The 21,651-nt window shown below is 43.1% G+C and overlaps 1 protein-coding gene across 1 annotated transcript in view; it reads left to right on the top strand.

The window, feature by feature from the left end:
- lmo7a (LIM domain 7a) overlaps positions 1-20,688 on the top strand; it is a 46,492-nt gene extending 25,804 nt beyond the window's left edge. Inside the window, 22 exon segments of the mRNA XM_030758221.1 lie at positions 64-203; positions 665-1,340; positions 1,779-2,036; positions 2,448-2,562; positions 3,602-3,763; positions 4,634-4,665; positions 4,667-4,761; positions 4,763-4,814; positions 4,929-5,068; positions 5,917-5,972; positions 7,072-7,097; positions 7,609-7,713; positions 9,910-10,045; positions 10,048-10,198; positions 10,200-10,235; positions 10,455-10,511; positions 11,942-11,997; positions 17,340-17,523; positions 17,686-18,012; positions 18,721-18,829; positions 19,780-19,882; positions 19,975-20,688. Of these exon segments, the coding sequence (XP_030614081.1) occupies positions 64-203; positions 665-1,340; positions 1,779-2,036; positions 2,448-2,562; positions 3,602-3,763; positions 4,634-4,665; positions 4,667-4,761; positions 4,763-4,814; positions 4,929-5,068; positions 5,917-5,972; positions 7,072-7,097; positions 7,609-7,713; positions 9,910-10,045; positions 10,048-10,198; positions 10,200-10,235; positions 10,455-10,511; positions 11,942-11,997; positions 17,340-17,523; positions 17,686-18,012; positions 18,721-18,829; positions 19,780-19,882; positions 19,975-19,997 (3,039 nt within the window). The 3' untranslated portion in view covers positions 19,998-20,688.
- The last annotated feature ends 963 nt before the right edge of the window (positions 20,689-21,651 follow it).

The following is a 21,651-nucleotide window of genomic DNA, read 5'->3' as shown; positions in this document are numbered from 1 at the left end:
TAGATGTAAGCTGAATTTTTGAGATATGCTGCATGAGGTGATGAGTGCTTCCTTCCTCTGCAGGCCCTGAGCAACTGGAAAAGCCGACGCCGCAGTGTCAACTCTGATATAGTGAAGAAGAAAGAGGAGAGGGAGAAGATAGAGCAGATTACTTACGGCATTGAAAAAAGGTCTAAGACCTTCAAAGAGATGCAAGAGGAGAGGTGAGGAAAACACACCAGTCCAGTAGATGTACTGCTATTGATTTTATTTATTTTTTTTTAAATTCTGGTTCTGGCTTTCCTAAAAATGAATGCTCACTAAATTTATTCCTCTTCTATACCTTTTTACCATCAGAGGGGGGACCGTTTGCTAAGGTAACCAAAGGAAAAAGTGTTTGTAATTTAGCCAGACTACATAATCATTGGGGCAGGAGTGAATGGCGAGACTGTAATTGTACACTGAGTCAGTGTGAAAGTGTCATTTAATCATGGCTTACAACATGACGGTCATTTTATTTAAGTGCACATCTTGCTTCCCCTCTTCTTGTTTTCTGTGCTGCGCTTTCTGCTGTCCTCCTTATCACGCCATGCCCCCACGTTCTTTAATTTTATTCATCTAGTCCAATTTGTTCCTATTTGCCTCTTATTCCCTCCCACCTTCTCCTCATCTGTTCCCTCCACAGAGAAGGTAAAAAGAACAGCACTGGCAGCCGTCTTGGATCGCTCTCTTTCTTAGACGACGACGACGACAACGTATTTGAAAAAGCCGTCAGTGCCCCACATACCCGACAGCTTCTTGCCAGAAGCTACACAATTGACACTCTCCAGTCTTCCTATGAACCTCCCAAACCCTCTGTGAAAGACAGAGAACCTCCCGTTGCTCCCCCAGCTACCGGCGGGGCCGCTTTGCCTTCCACCTCACTGGATGCTGTGGACAGTCCTGCACACAGCAGCTCCACGAACACAGTCACTCCTAATAGCCACAGCTCACTTAACCGCTCCCCATCTCCAGAAGCTGTACCACCGAAGAGGAGTACAGTCTCAGAGCGCACCGACACAGCCAAGAAAGGAGAGGCCACAAGTGTTGTCTCTTCTTCAAGCTCCCCACCAAAGGAGCCTGAGCCAAGGCCTCCATTGTCGGGCACACAGACTGAGGTGAAGGCCCCCTCCTCTGGCTCTTTGCACACACAAGCACAGCCCAGTTCAATGGAACCCAAGCCTCCCGCGGTGTCTCAGGTTTCTTCCTCCCTGCCCAGGAGCTACCAGAGATCGGATGCCGCACGTCTAACTTCAGTTGTTGCGCCAAGGCCCTTCGGGACTCAGCCCTCACGCATCACCTCTCTTCCTCGAAGCTTTACTGTGAGTACCAGATAGTTTTACAAGTAAACACAAGCTACCAACACAGCACAAGAACATCAAGAGGGCAGGAAATGAGTGTTTGTTTGGAAGTAAGCAATCTCTGGCAGGTAATTTGTTTTGAGTATATCAGTATTGCCCAAGAGTCGTATCTGATTACAGTGTGAATAATGGATGAAGCTTGTGGTTTTATTATGCTAACTCCACTACCAGAGCTGCTATTTTCAGCCTAGTTCAGATTCATTACTGTTACACAAAAATGTAGTTACTTGTCAGGAAGCAGTTTCACACACAAAAAAAAAGGTGATAACACATTTACCACCTTTTTCACAGAGTGAATTGGATCATTTTGTAATCAGCAGCCCTCTGCTGTCCATGTTCATCTTTCACTTAGTTGTAACTGAGCCTTAATCGCTGTGTTCTTTGACACTCCCTGTGCAGCCTGGACAGATGGATGACTCACACAAGCGCATCAACGGCAATGTCGATGTTTCTAAGAAGTCATCAGTGCCGAGCCGTTATCATCAGTTCATGACCTCTGAGGATGAAGCTCAGTCTAGCTCAGCACACAGCAGTGAAGAAGAAGAGGAGGAGGAAGAGGTGACTACAGAGAAGAGCATCACCTCTGCTCAGAGTGTCCCACCTGCCCCTCCTCAGGTCAAGAGTGAATCTCCTGCTCCAGCCAAAGAAACCAGCCAGGTACTCAAGTTTCCTCCTGGTTACAAAACAAATGAGCTTTTTTTTTTTTTTTCTACTGACTACACTGAATTCATTCAAAATAAATGTCTCTTAGTGAGTTTTATTTAACATTCACAGTGTTGACACTGTATTGGTGTGTTTTTAGCTTGGTGGTAAAAAATCAGTGAAACCTAATGCATGATCATGTCAAATTTCAGCTTTAACTTCTTTTATTATGTATACAATACTGCACTGGTAGCTAAAGTATAGCGACAGGTTGGCATTTAATCAACAGCCATAAATAATTAATAAAAGGCTTTTTTTTTTTTTTTTTTAACCTGACATGTGACTCCAGAGCAAAGGAAAGTCAGCCCACGTTTGTTCTCTTAGAGTTCACCTCTACTCACCTGTGTTGTTGTTTTTGGTCTGTAGGAGAACTACTGTGAGATGCGGATCATCCTGAACCAGAAGCCCAACAGCAGCAGAGACTTTGGCTTCCAGGCAGACTGGGACTCAACAGGAGCTCGTGTCACATCCATCCAGCCAGGTAACACTTGAGAGAAATCCCCTCAAACAAAAGGATTTGCATTATATAAGAAAAGCTTTTTTTTTTTTTTTTTTTTTTTTTTTTTTTTCCCTCCCACCATCCAGCATAGTGTGTGAAAGTCAGCCAAACTGACAGCATTCACAGTGAACAGGCCTGGAGGAAAATAGATAAGACACACAATGCAAGTTTCTCACTAGAACTGACTGATCTGTTCACAGATACAGTGCAGTGGTAATATTGGCAGCCAGTGCTCCATTTTCTGTCAGGCACGGTCGGTTAGTTGTCAGCAGGTTTTTGAGTCCATTGCAGTGGTGATGCCAGACCTGCTTGTATGTAGGGCAGCTTCTATCTGGGTCAGATCTGCTGGGCCTGAGCCTCTCTTTCTGAGATTCCCCACCTGCACATCACACTACGCCAAATAAATGAGTAAAGTAATACTGACACCCCACAGCAATTACAAATGTAGCCTTGTCACACCTGCTTACAGCTTATTTGAGTGTAACCTTGGACTACATGTGGCATATTGCTTGCTCTTTCGTTTCATTATTAACTCATATACTTGTGAATGTGTCAGTGTTAGGATGCTGACACAAACAACAGGTTAAGAAGAAACAAAATCAGCAGTCAACACAGTGAAAGCATACAAAGAAAGTTGTAATGACCACATCCACTGTTTATTAGACTGTGTAGCCATGTAGAGCAGCAGAGCATGAAAGCAATACCTTCATGAGCCATATCTTGGACAAATTAGTCCTGCAGAGCAAGGATATAAAGTAAGATGTTTATATAAAATACATGATTAATAATTGCAAACAGTAAAGGTACAAAATACAAATAAAGAAGTGCACCTAGCTAAACCAAATGCCATCTAACACAAAGACCTGCAGCACATTCAGTATCAGCAGTGCTAGATTAAATGTTGCACATCAGCATTCCCAGTTTTCTACCAGAAACTCAAGTCGTGACAGTCAAATGTGTGACCAAATTGATGGAATCAAGTAAAATGCCTGCTATGACCCTGACCTCTCCCTCTTTGCAGGTAGCCCAGCTCAGATGTGCCAGCTTCAGACTGGAGACAAGGTGCTGACAGTGAATGGGCACAAGGTGGCAGACATGAGCTACACAGAGTGGAAGTCCCACATGGAGGAGGCTCTGCAGGCGGGCAGTCTGGTCATGGATATAAGGCGTCATGGCCAGAACAGTGAGTAGCCTTGAGCCCTGCCTGTTTGTGCTTGTGTGACAGTGAGAAAAATAAAAGTAAAAAGTTTTGAGGGTTGCATTCCTGGACTGACAGCGCTGCTTATGCTGCTTGGGTTGCTAAACAGTTTTGACACTCTAAATTGGTTTGTCGGCTCTTGTGAATTCATCCATAAACGAGCTCATGACAAGCTAAATGAGGAGGGACTTGTGAGTTATTCTTGCTGGTCTGGTGAAGAAAGGCTGTTATTGTTTTGAGGTGTGTGTGTGTGTGTGTGTGTGTGTGTGTGTGTGTGTGTGTGTGTGTGGTGTGTGTGTGTGTGTGTGTGTGTGTGTGTGTGTTGTTCATTTTTGTTCCATTGCTTCATTTCTCTTGTGTATTTTTCCCCCCCATTGTTTCTGCTTTCTTTTCTAGCTCATCAGCATTCTTCTATCCATGCAGTGTTTTCCTTTTAGACTAACCCAGCTCAGATCCACAGTCCAATGAGTGTGTGATGTTTTCAGGTTAGGTTTTCTTTATCAAGTATCATCAGTGTCACATTTGTGTCACACAGTATAGCTAACTTAAACTAACTTGCAAGACAGAAATGGTGATATCCAGTGGTTGTGAGCTTATTAGAAACATGTTTGGGTTAATAGAAGCTTTATTGGGCTGCTTGGCTGGGGAAGGGTGTTACTCTGTCTCCCCCTGCTGCACTCTATTAATACAAGCATAACAGCATGCTTGTCCCCTGCTTTATTTGTTCTCTTGTGCAAATTCTTTATATGTTCACATTTAAAGAAGGTTGGCAAAAAAAAAAAAAATGCACAAAACATATGGTTTATGTGCAAACACACATTATATTTTTATGCTTGTTACATTGTCTGCATGCAGACTGGGACAGAGCTCAACCTTCCCTGCCATTTAAAAAGCCATAAGACCATCAATCTCACCAGTACGGATCATCCGATATTTGTAGGTTCCCACGAAAAAAACACAGTCAGCTCCAGCCTGGATTTCTCTACTCCAAACGGAAGCGCTGGCATTCAAAGAGACCCCAGCTCGTCCCGTTACCGTAAGTGACTCAGAATCACCTTAACTAACTCAGGCTTGATCAACCTTTTTTCTGTATTGTTCCCTGGTCTGGTGGCTTTTTAATGAGTGTGCACCCTGCCATGTCTCCCCGCAGGAAGTGGCTTCAAACGGAGTTAATGGAGGTTTCCAACAGGAGCCAGTGACCATGAGGAACAAGGTAAAGAGCAAAACACACAGTCAGAAAGGTTATGAAATTGATCTCAATGATTATTTCTGGACTAAATACAAAAATACGTCTGTAGGAGGTGTCAGTTTGACTTAGTCTTGTTAGTCATGTTAGTTTTACAACTCCCTATTCCAAAAGAGTTGGGATGCTGTGTTAAAGGCAAATAAAACAGAATGCAGTGATTTGCTGGTCTCTCAAACCCTTATTTTTTTCACCATAGAACACAGAAAACATCAAATGCTTAAACTGAGACTTTTTACTGTTTCACAAAAATGATTTGCTCAAATGCAGGTTAAAGCTCTATGATACAAAAACATATACTGCCATGCTTTCACGTTCTTCTTGGAAAACATAGATGCTGTGTTCTCAGGCCTTGCATATTTCAGCAAGACAATGCTAAGCCACATATTGCATCTATTGCAACAGCATCGCAGTATAAGAGTCCAGGTGCTGAGCTGGCCTGCCTGCAGTGCTGACCTTTCACCAAGTGAAAACATTTGGAACATCATGAAATGGAAAATACAACAAGAAAACCCAGAACTGTTGAGCAGCTGGGACCCTGTATCAGACAAGAATGGGACAGAATTCCCTCTCCCAAAGATATTTATGGCTCGTGTTGCTGCCATCAAATTCAAAATGAACTTTAATTTTTCTTAAATGACAGATTTTTTCAGTTCAAACATTTGATTTTCTGTATTTTCTAAATAAATAGAAAATAATAAAATATGGGTTTGTGAGAGTTGCAAATCATTGCATTCTGTTTTGATTTACATTTTACACAGCATCCCAGCTTTTTCAGAACTGGAGTTGTAACAGACTTCCTTTAACAAAATGACATGAGCAGTATGTACTGTAGGTCAAGTTTAACTTGAGTCTTCTGTGCTTCACTGTATTCTGTTTTCCATCTCTCATATAGACTCAGAACCCATATCTTGAAAAACTTAAAGCGGAGGTCAGAGTTTTTTGAACAAGGTAAAAAAAAAAAAAAAAAAAAAAAAAAGAATGAAGGCTGACCAGAGGGATGCAGGACAGTTCTTCAAACTTATTACGCCTTCTATGTAATCTGGTGGCTGGATTCTCTATGCTTTCATCTCTCTGAATTCCTCTGATTATTTGAGGAGTTCTTGCATGTTTCGTGTCAATCACAGCCTCGTGAATTAGATTCCTCGATGGCTCTCTTGTTCTCTTGTCTGGTGCCAAAGCTTAACCTTTATGCTGTGCCCCCTCCCTCCTTCAGGTGGCTCAAGTTCCAGTGTCAGTGCGCTGGTCTACCTCTGTGGTAAACAGGCTGAGTGTGCATTGACCTCCTCACATTCACTTGGTACAGCCCGGGACCCTGACATGCTGTTCCTACCCAGAAAGATTGATGTTATTTTTAAGGAGGTTCTACTTACAAAACCTCCACAGATAAAATTTAAAAAAATAATGTAGGAAATGACACATTTCCCCTTAAGTTGGGCAGCATTTCAGACACGGTTCCAGCATACCAAGCACAAACACAAACCTTTGACTCCTGCTGTGTTTGTGGTATTTTGGGATGGTGTCCAGGCTTTAACACAACGGTTAGACTTTTTTCACTTGCTACAAGGTTAAAAGCACTCGGCATCATGCATTGAATCATCTGTTAGCCTTTGAGACGGAGCGCTCTGTGCTTGTATGGCGCTTGTGTGCATGCTGCTGGTTTGTGCGTTTTTTTTTCTTTTTTGGATTTGATCTCTTTGTCTTCACAATCAGTTTATTGATTTTCCTCATTCAGAACTATTGGGCCGACATCCAATCCAAATGTTAACAAGTGGGTGAGCTTGAAATGAGAGAATCAATAAGCCTTAGTGGTTGAAATTTGACCGTTGCTGCTGGAGGCTTTTAAAAAAACAAAAACAAAAAAAAACATCAGTTGTAATTTTTTTTCAGTAATTGACTACTACCTGACTAAAAGATCAAGTTGAAAGCCTGTCAACTTGGCGCTATTGTGGTACATGTCTTGAGGGTTACCTTGTGTATTTACATTATGTTTCACTGTTCTGCCCAAGCTTGCCTGGAGTATTGACAGAACGATTTTTTTCTCTTCTAGGAGGATCAGAGTCTGCAATGCCAGATGTGAGTACTGTCAGTGCATAAAGGCCAGTTTTTGTCTCTGTTGTGTTTGCTTTTCGTGACATGACAACATCTTTGAAAGCAGACACTACAGTAATTACAAAGCCCATAGCGGCTGTTAAGCCTCTCACACTGACTGCATTTGCAGTTCACCTCAGAGTCAGGTTCACTCAGCTTTTTAAGCCTTTTAGCGTCTTAACGACTCCTCTGTGATTATAGGGAACTTAAGAAAATAATACAGAGTATAAGGACAGAAGGTGTAATACAAATGCATGTTTCCAATTTCCAAAATTCCAGTTTTACTTTCATCTCATCTTCAGAAGCATGTAAAAATGTTAGGAAACAAGAGCAGATAAATACCAGGTGTTTATGAGATTAATTATTTAGGCATCCTCACATCCATACGGCACAAGCTGGCACACAAACATGCAGTTCAAACCAACAAAGTTTAGTGGTAGTTTTGAATAACTCTGAGGTAAATTTGTTTTTTTGTTTTTTTTTCCCCTTTTCCCAGATACCCGTTCCTTCAATCACGCCTTCTAGCCGCTGGTCTTGGGACCCAGAAGAGGAGCGCAAAAGGCAAGAGAAGTGGCAGAAGGAACAAGAGCGCCTCCTACAGGTATATGAAGGTGTACTCGTGTGTATTTAGTAATGTTAAGTTCAAACACACATAATTGCCAGTTTATTGCCTAAAACTACAGTAGTCTAGTAATAAATCCTACCCATGCTAGTTGAAACTGTTTGAGAGTTATTGATTGTGTGAAGTCACATGATCACAAAACTTTGTATTAAGGAGGCAGATAAGAAAATGCGGGGGGTGTTCCCCAGTGCTTCCCTACAGGGATCAATAAAGCATAGATTACTTTAGGAGGTGGAGCAGGAGGTGGAGGAGTTGATGATAAGATTCACATTGAGAGTGACCAGGAGGGATAGGATTAGAAATGAGTGTGTCGGAGGGACGGCTCAGGTTGGAGACAAAATTAGAGAAGCAAGGCTGAGATGGTTTGGACAAGTGCAGAGGAGGGACAGTGGATATATTGGGCAAAGGATGTTGAATATAGAGCTGCCAGGCAGGAGGGAAAAGGGAAGGCCACAGAGAGGTTTTATGGATGTAGTGAAGGAGGACGTGCAGAAGGTTGGCGTGACAGAAGAGGATGGAGGAGAATGAGCCGCTGTAGCAAAACCTAAAGGGAGCAACCGAAAGAAGAAGAAAATGATGATTATGATTTCATATCTTTCTTATCTAACATTCTAAGAAACAGGGCTGCAGTGAAAGTGTACTTCTATTCTTTCACATACAACCGACAGTCTACACAAATGAAGCCCCCAGGGCTAATTATTGGACCTCACGGTAACTGATGCGTACCTTTTTGATGTCACTCCATTTCTGAGTCTATAAATAATAAATATTGTATCATTATATTAAGGTACAAAATTGTCCCCAGATGTTTAAGAGTTTTCAAAGGGTACACATAAGTACCCCCTGTCAGAGGGTGCCACCCCAGTGACAAGCTATTGTGTGTCCACAGCACATTAGTAGTTGATCTATGTTCACTGTAATTACAGAGGAAAAAAATCCATCTGCTATCTCAACCACTTTTCCAATTTAGGGTCAGTGGGGAAAAAGAAACCAGAATTTAAAAAAAAAAGATGAATAAAAATACAGAATGAAGCAAAATCTTTATCTAAAATGCTTATGTGCAAACCTGTTTCGTGCCCCAGCTGACAATTAGAAGAGCTGACAAGCTAGGAAGCCCTCAATTGCATCTGCTCCTAATAGGCTCAGAACAGAAAGAGACGGCGCTCAAGCTTCTAATGTGTGCCGAGGATCCAACTTCAGTGTAGGAGAATCATGTCAAAACATTTTCTGGGGCCTGTTTTCTGGATGGAGATCAAAGGTGGTTATGCTGAGTGTTGATGCAGCCGGGAAGGATTGTTAACGCCGCCAGTCTTGTTCCCTGTTGGATAAGCAGCCTGATTTCATGATCTTCCAGGGAGACTTCCTGCCCTGGGCAGGTTTCCCTAGGATGTTTTAGGATGGTTAGATAACATGTAGGTGAGCTCAAATTCATGTGAAAAATACAGCAGCTGCAATATCTAATTGTTCTTTCAATTATAACGTACAAAATCTATTTTTGTGTCATATAAGAATACGTTTTTGTATGCGGTTGCTTGTGTTTAAGAAAGTCTTTTGTATGTCTGACTGTGTGCATTAAATAAGATGACCTTTGACCCACCTTTTTATTTTTATTTTTTTTTTTTAGGAGAGAAATATAGCGTGATCAGGAGAAGCTGCAGGAAGAATGGCTCAAGGCTCAGAAGGAGATTACCACAAGCAACAGCCCCCAGCAGGTAACAAAAGTGTTTTTTATTTTCTACTCATTATGGCCTTACACCCGTTAAATTAGCTGCAGAGTATTTAATGGGGCAGTAAGTTGTGACTCATATCACTAATTGATCTAAATGTATCCAAAGAGCTTTGATCTGAGTTGCTATAATTATGCACCGAGTATGTGGGCGCGCACTCTTTATCTGACCTTTTAGAAATGGAAAGCGAGAGCAGAGCGGCGTATAGTCATGTGAAAGCTCACGCAGCACCAGATATTTACTGTAATGACTGAAATCTTTCCAACTCATAGTTTTTGCAACAAAAACTCCCCTCTGATTAGAATTTCAAAACCCGTGCAACTTCAGGGGATGTGAGGAGTTTCTCCATTGTTGTTGCAGTTCCTCCTGGATGTTAATTAAGATCAAATTACTTGATGCCACCTGCTTAACAAGCTTCCCCTTTTCGGCCCTTTGTTGTCTCTGTCAGCCTGGGAGCCTGGAGGTGAACAACCACAGCGGCGGCCCACACTCGTCAGTATCTCCCGTTAACCAGCCCACGTCTCTTCTGTGGGAAGAGGAAGAGCGAAAGAGGAAGGAGGAGCAGGAGCAGGAGCGCCAAGGCAGGCGGAGGAGAGGAGGAAGAGGGAAGAGGAGGAGCGAGAGCTGCAGCGTCTCCAAGAGGAGAGGATGAGGAAAGAAAGGCAGGAGCAGGAGGAAAGGAAGAGAAGGGAAGAAGAGGAGAGGAGGTTGTTGGAGGCTAGAGAGCAAGAGCGCAGAGAGAGGGAGAGAGCCTTTTGAGCAGCAGCAGCAGTGGTCAGTAGAGCCACTCTTAATCCTGTGTTGCCCTCAATACTGAAACTTGCATATATTTTTGTATTCCTTGACTCACCATCATGCTGATAACACATTTAACCAGCTTTACTGTCTGTGCATGAACAATTAATGTGCAACTAATGTGTTTGCATGTGCTTTATCCTCCTTTGTGTGATACTCATCATCCCATCTGTCTGTGCACACTGCCCTTCACCAAAGGGCCTCTAGCTCCCTTGGCTTGTCTTATGCTCAGCCTCCACTGACCTATACAGACAGGTTAGTACAAGAGAGAGAACAGCTGGACTTCTCCCTGTTACAACCTTAACAATCACTGGCCTACAGTTTGTTGTAGTGTTGAACACTTTGTTCCCTTATTTACTATGCATAAGAAGCATACACGATTAATACGGTTTAAATTGGATTGGATCTGTCAACAACTTGTGGAACTCAGTGTAGGTTGTTATATCAACAGAAGGAATATACATATAGAGTTTATAAATATCACTTCATAGAGAAAGTAACTTCATGAATTCTGCATCATATTAAAGTGGTTGAAGATAATGTGAGGGCATCTGTCCCCAAAACTGAAGCTGCGCCGGCTGGGGACATTTGAACAGGATAACGATCCTAAGAACAAAGTAAATCCACCAAAAGATGGAAAAAGAGATTAAGGGTGACAACATTGTTGAGGAATAAAAACAGGCACAAATTTGAACTTGTGGGGGATTTAAAATCAGCAGTACATGAAACAAAATCCTCGGATGACTTGCAGCTAAAGAAGGAAAGAGATGGACTGCAAGGCAACAGTTGCATACACAGGTGCAAAATACCTCCAAGGAGATATCGCTGCAAAAGTAGCAATACAGTATTTAGTACTTTATCAGATGAAGAATGTTAAATCTATTGATGTCTTTTGTTTAGGTTAGCATTAGTAGTTCTGTAGCTATATGACCTAGTATAAAGTATATCCTTGGAGAATTATAGTTTTAATTCTCATTCTTATTATTATTATTATTATTATTTCAACACATTTCATTGCAGAGGTTGCTTCATTTAACTTTGCAAATGCTTCCTGTTATTTTAGAGGAAGCTGCTAGCATGACCTAGGTAGACAACAGAGAGGTTAAATTCCCACTGGGCAATCCTGCAATGGAGTTTTTTTTTTTTTTTTTTTGTTTTTTTTAAAAGAGGTCCCTCTCTTGAGTACTAGCTCAAGCTCTTGGGGTGGTAAGACTTATCAAATCAGCAAAATGAATCATAAACATTGAAGAAACTGAATATTTTTCCTAGCCACCACCTATCAACTCATTTCTTAACCCCTGCTCTCCATTAAAAAGTGACCTATAGGAAAACCATAAAAGCTGTAATACTGCAGAAACGCTCACACAAACAGGACCATTTAATCTTTATTTAAAAATGCAAAAACAAGCAGATTTAAAGTTGAACTATTTACAACATACTTAGAATTTGTGGGTGGGGAGAAGAAGGTGTAAAGGATATGAGGAAGAAGGATTTCAGCAGTTTATACACAAAATTGCAAGATTAATGCTGCTTTACCATTTCTGTGACACTTATGGACTTCCATATTTAACCATGCTGTCTTACATTAAAAAATATTTGTCACTTGTTACCTCTGTTATTACTGAAGTTATAAAATAAGTTATTGCAAGGGAAAAAAAAAAAGTGTCTTGGCTTTTGTTTGACAGGGCAAAATCCAAATCTTCTCCCCAGCTTGATGAAGAGGACAAACCTCAGAGGAAAGGTCAGCCTATTTAATTTATTTGTGTGTGTGTGTGTGTGTGTGTGTGTGTGTGTGTGTGTGTGTGTGTGTGTGTGTGTGTGTGTGTGTGTGTGTGTGTTGTGGAGGTGGGGGTGGAGAGGGGTTTTAAATGATGTACACATTTTGTTGCACAGATTTTGTGTGCTGTACCCTACTGTAGGTGTGCATGTGCAGCCGGGGGGCATGGCTCAGTGGCTGCTGGAAGAGCAGTCGAGGAATGCACGTGACAAAGTTGCCCAAAGTCAGAGGGCTGCATCAGAGTTGGAGCTGGAGCGGAGGAACATCCTTTATGCTATGAGACACAGAGAACCAGAGAGAGGTGGACTTTAGCCCCTGAAGCGCCGCCTCTAATCCTCTAATCTGAAACTGCCGTTATGATCGGCTGATCAGTCAATCGAGACATTTCGTTCTAAACCTGCAGCTGACCAGATAAAGAGCAAATCAATCAGCCAACTAACTAGAAAATGACATGCAGCAGAACAATTAACTTATTGATTACAGCATGTTTTCTTTCAGATCAATGAATTTTACATTAATAATTTAATTGTTGATTGTCTCATCAAGCCAGACTGGGGAAAACAGATAATTCTTATCTCATTCTGTCTGTCCCACTGATTTTATTTATTAGGCCCGAGCCGACGAAGTCTCGGCGAGGAGCCTATTGGATTCACTATGCCACATACCCCAAAATGCGTTAAAATCCCCACGGTCGCATGGGACGCGGTCGCCAGTGACCCCTGACCTCATAGGGACGTGGGTCAGGTCGAGACGTTTCCGAAAAGGTATGCGTCGGGGTGACTGGGAAAACGCCTAATTGTTTTTGCTCGAATTCTCCATTATTCTTTATTATTATTTTTCTTTATTAGGCCCGAGCCGACGAAGTCTCGGCGAGGAGCCTATTGGATTCACTATGCCACATACCCCAAAATGCGTTAAAATCCCCACGGTCGCATGGGACGCGGTCGCCAGTGACCCCCGACCTCATAGGGACGTGGGTCAGGTCGAGACGTTTCCGAAAAGGTATGCGTCGGGGTGACTGGGAAAACGCCTAATTGTTTTTGCTCGAATTCTCCATTATTCTTTATTATTATTTTTCTTTATTATTATTATACTTTCTCTCTCTTTGAACCCAATTTTGACCCCCTGAACATGCGCGAAAAGTCACCATTTTTTGCATGGTGGTCAGGTCTGGCGAAAAATTACGTATTTTAATGTCGCCACAAACTAACTCAAAAACACGGCTACACTGCGCCCCCTGGAAATTTCATTTTTCGGGCCCCTATGGGAGAGGCCAAATTCAAGTTTGCCCTAGATTCATGAAATTCTCGTCACACATAGATCATGTCAGGACAAACAAAAAATCCTCTTGAGGCACCCCTGCATGACCCACAGGAAATCCACCAGGTTCACTTGAAATTTGGCTTTTGCCGAGTCAGCAATTTCGCTCACCTTGTATTTGCGCAAACTTCTCCTACAGCATTTGACCCACAAACACCAAAATGGCTCAGCATCATTTAGAGACATAGGGCATCTAAAGTTATCGAAGGCTTCGTATTCATTTCAATTGTCTTGTCACACTAGGCCCCTGAAGTTGGCCTTCGTTTGACCAATAATTCCGGTCCTCTTTCCTGCCATCAATCGCACATGCTTTGCCCGATCTGCCCCAAAATGGAATCATTTATGAACACACCTACACTGAATCCATAAGTGCAGAAACCACGTCGATTGATGCCATAGCGCCCCCTACAGAACAAAATGAAAATTTGTATGGGGGTCCACAAAATTAGTTTCTCTGGTATGCATGAAAATTTTTGTACACAATCCTCAGATCCTCCTGGTCAGAAAAGGCAATCAGACCTATGCCCAATTTTGCACGCCACACGCGCCACCACACCGCAAATGTGCATTGCGTTTATATGGGGAGCCAACAATTTACTTTCTCAGACATGCATGCAATTCGAGACAAACATTCTTTACCCCAGCACGATCAAAAAAGTCAATGACACCCATGCCCACATTCCCACAGGAAATCCGCTAGCTTGGCTTGAAATTCTGTTTTTGCCAATTTTGCACTGTTGGACACCTCGTATTTGCGCGAACTTCTCCTAGGGCATTTGACCCACTAAACCCAAAATGGCTCAGCATTATCTAGAGACATGGGGCATCCAAAGTTATCGAAGGCTTCGTATTCAATTCAACGGGCTTGTCACATGAGGCCCCTGAATTTGGCGTTCGTTTGACCAAAAATTTCTGTCCTCTTTCCTGCCATCAATCGCACGTGCTTTGCCCGATCTGCCCCAAAATGGAATCATTTATGAACACCCCTACACTGAATCCATAAGTGGAGAAACAATGGCGATTGCTGCAATAGCGCCCCCTACAGAAGAAACTGCAATTTTGTATGGAGGTCCACCGCATTACTTTCTTTGAAATGCATGAAAATTTTTTTACATGTTCTTCAGATACTCCTGATCAGAAAAGTCAATCAGACCTATGCCCTTTTTTGCACGCTGCAGCCGTGACCACCACCCCAATGTCAAGATGACGTCACTATGGAGAAACCACTACCTTGTCACACGTATTGCGCAATCACTCACGCACTCTTTCTGCACTTTGCTTGCCATTTCCTTTCCCTTATGTACTGGACAAGACTTAATTTAGATTTGTGGATTCAGAGCAACAAGTGCACTAGTGCCCCCTACAGATGGAACAAAAGCATTAGATGGTGGGAATCACATTTAGGTTTTCTGAAATGCATGACAAAAAGGTAGAAAACTTCGCAACAGTCAAATAGATAGATTCAACAGTGTTATCATGTCCATCCTTGCCAAGATTTTCATCTTTTGCCAGTGGGGATTACATTTGGCAGAACAGGTGGCTCTCTGACAACTTGAAGGGGGATCTCAGGTGCCTCGCAGGTGGGTTGCAGGCTGTTTGCAGGGCAGGTTGTTCGCAGGGAAGGCAGGTCGCAGGTTGCAGGAGCAGCGGCTCTCAGGCGGCATGCAGTGGGGTTTGCGGGGCTCGCTGGTGGCTGGCTGGAGATTTGCGGAGCTCGTAGGTGGCTCGCTGGGGGTTCGCGGGGGCTCACTTGCGGCTCGCGCTGGGTTTGGCGGTCGCGCAGGCAGCGAGGGCCGTAAAACGCCGCTTGCGGCTTTAATTATTATTATACTTTCTCTCTCTTTGAACCCAAATTTGACCCCCTGAATGTGCACGAAAAGTCACCATTTTTTGCATGGTGGTCAGGTCTGGCGAAAAATTACGTATTTTAATGTCGCCACAAACTAACTCCAAAACACGGCTCCACAGCGCCCCCTGGAAATTTCATTTTTCGGTGCCCTTATGGGAGAGGCCAAATTCAAGTTTGCCCTAGAGTCATGAAATTCTCGTCACACATAGAGCATGTCTGGGCAAACAATAAATCCTCTTGAGGCACCCCTCCATGACCCACAGGAAATCCACCAGGTTCACTTGAAATTTGGCTTTCGCCGAGTCAGCAATTTCGCTCACCTTGTATTTGCGCGAACTTCTCCTACAGCATTTGACCCACAAACACCAAAACGGCTCAGCATCATTTAGAGACATAGGGCATCTAAAGTTATCGAAGGCTTCGTATTCAATTCCATGGTCTTGTCACACTAGGCCCCTGAAGTTGGCCTTCGTTTGACCAAAAATTCCGGTCTTCTTTCCTGCCATCAATCGCACATGCTTTGCCCGATCTGCCCCAAAATGGAATCATTTATGAACACACCTACACTGAATCCATAAGTGCAGAAACCACGTCGATTGATGCCATAGCGCCCCCTACAGAACAAAATGAAAATTTGTATGGGGGTCCACAAAATTAGTTTCTCTGGTATGCATGAAAATTTTTTTACACAATCTTCTGATCCTCCTGGCCACAAAAGGCAAACACACCTATGCCCAATTTTGCACGCCACAGGCGCCACCACACCGCAAATGTGCGGTGCGTTTATATGGGGAGCCAACAATTTACTTTCTCATACATGCATGCAATTCGAGACAAACATTCTGTACCCCAGCACGATCAAAAAAGTCAATGAGACCCATGCCCACATTCCCACAGGAAATCCGCTAGCTTGGCTTGAAATTCTGTTTTTGCCAATTTTGCACTGTTGGACACCTCATATTTGCTCGAACTTCTCCTAGGGCATTTGACGCGCTAACACCAAAATGCCTCTGCATCATCTAGAGACATAGGGCATCCAAAGTTATCGAAGGCTTCGTATTCAATTCAACGGGCTTGTCACATGAGGCCCCTGACTTTGGCGTTCGTTTGACCAAACATTCCCGTCCTCTTTCCTGCCATCAATCGCACGTGCTTTGCCCGATCTGCCCCAAAATAGAATAATTTATGAACACACCTACACTGAATCCATACGTGGAGAAACAATGGCGATTGCTGCAATAGCGCCCCCTGCAGAAGAAACTGAAATTTTGTATGGAGGTCCACCGCATTGGTTTCTTTGAAATGCATGAAAATTTTTTTACATGTTCGTCAGATACTCCTGATCAGAAAAGTCAATCAGACCTATGCCCTATTTTGCACGCTGCAGCCGTGACCACCACCCCAATGTCAAGATGACATCATTATGGAGAAACCACAACCTTCTCACACGTATTGCGCAATCACTCACGCACTCTTTCTGCACTTTGCTTGCATTTTCCTTTCCCTTATGTACTGTACAAGACTTCATTTAGATTTGTGGATTCAGAGCAACAAGTGCACTAGTGCCCCCTACAGATGGAACAAAAGCATTAGATAGTGGAAATCACATTTAGGTTTTCTGAAATGCATGAAAAAAGGTAGAAAACTTCGCCACAGTCAAATAGATAGATTCAACGGTGTTATCATGTCCATCCTTGCCAAGATTTTCATCTTTTGCCAGTGGGGATTACATTTGGCAGAACAGTTGGCTCTCTGACAGCTTGAAGGGGGATCTCAGGTGGCTCGCAGGTGGGTTGCAGGCTGTTTGCAGGGCACGTTGTTCGCAGGGAAGGCAGGTCGCAGGTTGCAGGAGCAGCGGCTCTCAGGCGGCATGCAGTGGGGTTTGCGGGGCTCGCAGGTGGCTGGCTGGAGATTTGCGGAGCTCGTAGGTGGCTCGCTGGGGGTTCGCGGGGGCTCACTTGCGGCTCGCGCTGGGTTTGGTGGTCGCGCACGCAGCGAGGGCCGTAAAACGCCGCTTGCGGCTTTAATTATTTTTGTTTTGTTTTTTCTCTCTCTCCCGATCACCAGTTGTGACTTCAACTAAACCTTTAATTTTCCCAAGCATGATGTTTCATTTGTCTGTCCTCCCTGTGTGCAGTGACATCAAGCGGAGTCGCTGATAAGATGGGCCAGCAGTCGGCATCGCAGGCTGAGCTGGAGCGGCAGCAGATCCTCAATGAGATGAAGAAGAAGACGTCACTGCTGACAGACAGCAGCTGGATCCGTCAGCGCTCCTCTGACACGCCTACCAACAAGGAGAGCGACCTGCCACCTATGCGCAGGTACGGTATACCAGTGAACGGTTGTGCGATGGTGGTGGTTGGCTCTTTACTTTCACTAATATCCTGTTTCCTTAAGTTGTGTGCATAAGATAAGTTGGAAGGTGGTTTGACTGCTTTTATTAAGCAGCTAATGTTGGGGTGTGGCGTGGGTTGGCTTTGCAGAGGGGATTCTCTTGACAACTTGGACACCTCGTACAGCTCGTGGCGCTCATCGTGGAAACCCAGAAGCAGCTCTTTTGCCCCAAACTACTCTCGGCCTCCCTCTGCCCTTTCCGGCAGCACTTCCTTTTACGGTGGTGGGTCAAGGGCTCAGTGGTCTGGTTCCTCTTCAACTTTACCTTCTTCCTATTCCATGGGCTCGCTCCGAAGTGGGGCAGGAACCCCCTCGGCCCCTTGGTCTAGGCAGTCGCCTTCACCTTCCACCTCTTCTCCATCACCCACCACCTCTCCAACCCAACTCCAGCCCCCGGCTCCTCAGCAGCAAAACAGGTAAAACCAGAAATGAAGCTTTACTTAAGGCTACCTCTAACAACTCACTGGTACCCCCGGGTTGCTACTCAACCATGCAAAGTGGTGGCGGAGGGTTGTCTCTTTTCTTTATATCTCTCAACATTTTGTGATATGATGTGATTTGTTTTTTTTGTGACATCCTCTGTTCCAGATTCAACACGTTATATAATCATATACAGTCATTTAAATCACACAGAAGCATAATCCACTTTAACTCCTGTTTGTTTAGTCATGTTTTTGTGCATTACATTTAAGTTAGTCAGTGATCATACACAAAAATGTGACCTCAGAGAGGCCAGAGCTTGTCTGAAAGGGACTAGTTAACTCTAACACTTAAGCTAAGCTGCCAGTTATTTATTTGTACAAGTCCGACCTTTATGAACATTCACAGCTGTTTCCTGAGTTCCACTTTAATTGCCATAAACAACATTTTGTGTATGACAAAACACTGTTTTATGGAGCTTTGTTTATCAAAGAGCATTTGTCATTTCAGCAGTGGTTGATCCAAACAGTGTTTCAAACAACAGGTCAACATCTGTCAGCTGAAAAATTGTCCATCTGTCTAACCTTTGCGTAAACCAGTGTGAGCATGTGCTTCGTGTGTGTGTGTGTGTGTGCGTGCATTCATACATGTGCCATGTATGTGTGCTTGGCTCTTAAATGACAGCTGTGCGTTCTGTAATCCAGGTCAGTGAGTGGAAAGAAAATCTGTACGTTCTGTGACACCCCACTGGGAAAGGGAGCAGCCATGATCATCGAGTCCCTTGGGCTCTGTTATCATTTGGGCTGCTTTAAGGTGAGAGCTGGGCTTCTGTCGGCCTTGGAGCACATCGGCAGCACACCCTTGGCCGCCGATCCTCAAAAACTAACCTGATCACCCCAGGCTCTTTCGCTTGTTTTACTAACCTAGTGAATCCTGGTGAATATCAACACCGTGATCCTTCTACTGCGAAAGGCCTCAAGAGCTTGAAAAAAAGATCACTGGACTTGTTTAATTTAAAAAAATATATATGTTTCACCTCTCATCCAAGAGGCTTCTTCAGTTCTACAACTAAATGGTGGAGAGTCCCAGATATTTAAACACCAGTGGACATGGTCCCGTTTGGCGGTGGTCATTGACCCACTATTAATCATGTGTGTCATCACATGAACCAAGGTGTGAAAAAAGGTGTGGGTCATTACCACCAGGAGTTTCTGGTGAAACCACTGTGAGGCTTTGCCCCACTCTATCAAGTGACCTGTTGAGGTCACCTGAAGAAAGGTGCGAGGGTTGAGGCACCTGGGTCAGCTGTCAGCCACCTACAATGCACCTGGGACTCTCCACCTTTTGGTTGTAGGACTGAAGAAGCCTCTTGGATGAGAGGTGAAATGTATTTTAAAAATTTAAAGTCCAGTCACCTTTTTTTTTTTTTTTTTTTTTTTTTTTCAAGCTCTTGAGACTACCATGACCTGGATGAAGATTTTTCTGCAACAAATCCTGCAAGATTAACTGTTCCCTTTGCTTCTTTTTACCAACAATTTAATCTAGTTGTTGTTTATTTCTTCTGGGAACTTTGGTGACCTTTATCTGAAAGTTCATCCACTGTGCAAGTCTTCATCTTTTGATTCCCATTCTTCTCCTTTACTACATCAGTACACAGAATCAAGATCTATATTTGTCTGTCTTCATCACCCCAACCTGTGGACACCTTCATGTAGCTTTAATCAATTAATTCCTCAATTCTTCTCTTTCCTAAATTTCCTCAGTGCATCGACTGTAAGTCTGACCTCGGAGGATCAGAAGCCGGGGCTGAAGTCAGAATACGAAACAAACAGCTCTTCTGTAACTCCTGCTACGTGCGAGTCAAAAGTGAGTGCTTTCTCAAGCTGATCACCAGTGGGAGGTGTAGTTTTTAGCTTCCTTTAAGCATAATGGTGCTGTTTTCTTTTTCCTTTTTTTAGCTGGTCAACCAACATCTATGTGATGTGACTGTACTCCAGCAGATCGATGAAGAGACTACTTGTGACAACAACCCTTGAATTTTAAAGTGAACATTGAAGCCATCGCAAATAACGGAGGCACTTGGTTGGGACATATCGCTCTTTCTGACTCTATTAAAACTCCAGGTGAAACCTCGCTGAGAATTGTTTTTGGGTTTTTTGGGGGTTTTGTTTTGTTTTTTTTCTTCACTGTGTGATTGACGGGGATAAGCTTGCAAGGAAGTTATCAGCTTTTATGTTTATATCGTATTAAGTAGCACAACTGTACAAAGTGTAAGGGTTCTGCATGCACCAGAGTTTTTAAATGTTTTAGTCGTAAAACTCGTCAAGCAATTAACTGCCTACCAGATTCCAGATGAAAGCTTTTTTTTTTTTTTTTCCCCCTGAACTTCACTTAGATACTGAGGGGAAATCCTGAAGGATCCTCTCCTCATTTTCATGCTTCTTTTTCCACCGACTGTTGTGTTATAAACTCATGTCAGCCAAGGTATTACTATCATGTCTATGTGCCTTTTTTATTTGTAATTAAGATTACTAAAATACTGCAAAATATTTACATTTGTCTCAAGTTTTCAGTGATGGAGTATTGTACACATAAGCAGGTTTCTATGTAAAGAATATACATCACACTGATTAGGCAAACATAACGATGTAAATAAAATTACTAAATACTCACCTCATGTTTTGTTTGGTCTATTGAATTGCATAATTCTCTGTAATGATATTCCCGTGTACAGTGGGATGCAAGGACTCTTCTGCGTCTATAATCAGAAATCATTATACTCATCTTTCTCTGTCTGTCCCTCTCATTTTCTGTTTCTCTGTAGCTCCACGGTCATAATGAAAGGAATTTCAATGAGCTTTTGTGCTAAGGTTCAGAGGACCTGCCTGCTCTGTGTTCTCCAAAGCCAATTTGTCATGCATATTTTATTCAGTGCGCATGCATTACATTTGATTATACTTTGATTGTCTATTTTCTCAATGTATTCTATCATTCTAGCTGTACTGCATAAATATATAAGGAATATTCATAGAAGAAGGAGCTCCCAATTGTATTTAATCTGCAAGGTAAGAAATTGTCCTCATCCCCCACCAAATGGAAGTAAGCTCAATTCAAGCAATATACTGTATGGAAATAAGCTGGACTGAGCATAAATTGGCTCTGTCTTCTTGAGGTGAAGCACAAACAGCCCCTGGAGGCAGGCATCTCAAATTCTTAGATTCCTTTTTTAGATTTTTCTTGGCGCTCTTCTGGGAGAGAGATTTTAATCCTAATGCTTTGAAAACAAACACAGCCTGAATGGCGCCGGAGAAATCTAAAACCCTGAATATGTATCCGCATCTTTTTTTCCTCCCAAAGCAACGGCCACAACCTGTGGTTTGGGAAGGCTTTGACGTGGAGAATCCTGTGTGTGTGTGTGTGTGTGTGTGTGTGTGTGTGTGTGTGTGTGTGTGTGTGTGTGTGTGTGTGTACACACTGGGGCTCTCAAATAAAAGGGATGCTTGACTGCTCAGAAAAATGAGGTCTGTAAAAAGATGGAATGGCTTAGATAGGCCTCTTCTACCCTCGTTCAAAAAAAAGTCATTCCTAACCATGGGAGGAAATGAACATTTTTCAGGATTTTCAGGCAGGGAGAT

This window comes from Archocentrus centrarchus, chromosome 21 (genome assembly GCF_007364275.1).
Source record: "Archocentrus centrarchus isolate MPI-CPG fArcCen1 chromosome 21, fArcCen1, whole genome shotgun sequence".
Taxonomy (NCBI): Eukaryota; Metazoa; Chordata; class Actinopteri; order Cichliformes; family Cichlidae; genus Archocentrus; species Archocentrus centrarchus.
This window is presented reverse-complemented; position numbering and strand designations above follow the sequence as displayed.